This window comes from Saccostrea cucullata, unplaced genomic scaffold (assembly GCF_032062105.1).
Source record: "Saccostrea cucullata isolate Sc308-1 unplaced genomic scaffold, CSIRO_AGI_Scuc_v1 ctg218, whole genome shotgun sequence".
Classification (NCBI taxonomy): domain Eukaryota; kingdom Metazoa; phylum Mollusca; class Bivalvia; order Ostreida; family Ostreidae; genus Saccostrea; species Saccostrea cuccullata.
In genome coordinates, this window is record NW_026930772.1 from 236,643 (window position 1) to 237,500 (window position 858).

Consider the following 858-nt stretch of genomic DNA (forward strand, 5'->3'; position numbering starts at 1 on the left):
ATTATGGCATACAAATGAAATAAGTTTACACAAAACTGCAATTGGGGTTATATTATTTTATTAATAGACACATTTGCAATCCCTTTAAGCCCTAATTTTTTTTCAGATTCTGTAAAGTTTACAATAAATTATGCCTAATAAATAACATCTAATTAGGTCGAAGATACGATACGCCAGGATAAATGAGGATATTTACTTAAACCTCGCAGATTTCATCAACCGACCAAAACAATACTGTAAAACTGTACGCACTAGAAATCAAGGTAAGGTACATTTTAGAATCAATAAATATTTATCATTATTCATACATGTACCAATTCAATCATCCGGACGGTCGGTCTGATCCCAGCCGTAGATAGGCTAGCCTATTTTTCTCAGCTGCTGAGTCTGTTTCACCGAATTCCCGCCAATATTTTATTGAAGAAAATCGATCCCGATCATAAAGAGCATGTGTTCTATTCTGTAATTTCTGATCTATAAAAAGAAAACTGTTAAAATATATTTCCTATCATTTGATAAATAAAGACAAAAAATAAATACCATTTTTTCTATACTCTTATGTTTGCATAGTTCGTGAAAAGATAGCGACTGCATACGAAATTTTAGTTCGGGCACGCGAGTCAATATATGACATGATTAGTTTCGATTTCCAGATGAACGACCTCAAAATGATTAGTTACTTATTTACTTTTGTAGCGTTAATCGGGGTTTCTTTAACAAAGTAAGTGTTTATAATGTTTTAATGATTAGTTTTCTTTGTATAAATTGAAATGTCATTGTTAATCATATGAATTTTATTAAAAATAGGCATGACTATGCTTTTTGTTTTGATTATATCAAACAAAGGACCATTGTAGG

The 858-nt window shown here is 30.8% G+C and overlaps 1 protein-coding gene across 1 annotated transcript in view; it reads left to right on the forward strand.

Annotated features, from left to right (window-relative positions):
* Positions 1–647: 647 nt before the first annotated feature.
* LOC134230064 (uncharacterized) overlaps positions 648–858 on the forward strand; it is a 17,803-nt gene continuing 17,592 nt past the window's right edge. Inside the window, exon 1 of the mRNA XM_062711838.1 lies at positions 648–721. Coding sequence (XP_062567822.1) covers positions 654–721 — 68 coding nt within the window. The 5' untranslated portion in view covers positions 648–653. The remainder of the gene's footprint in view (positions 722–858) is intronic.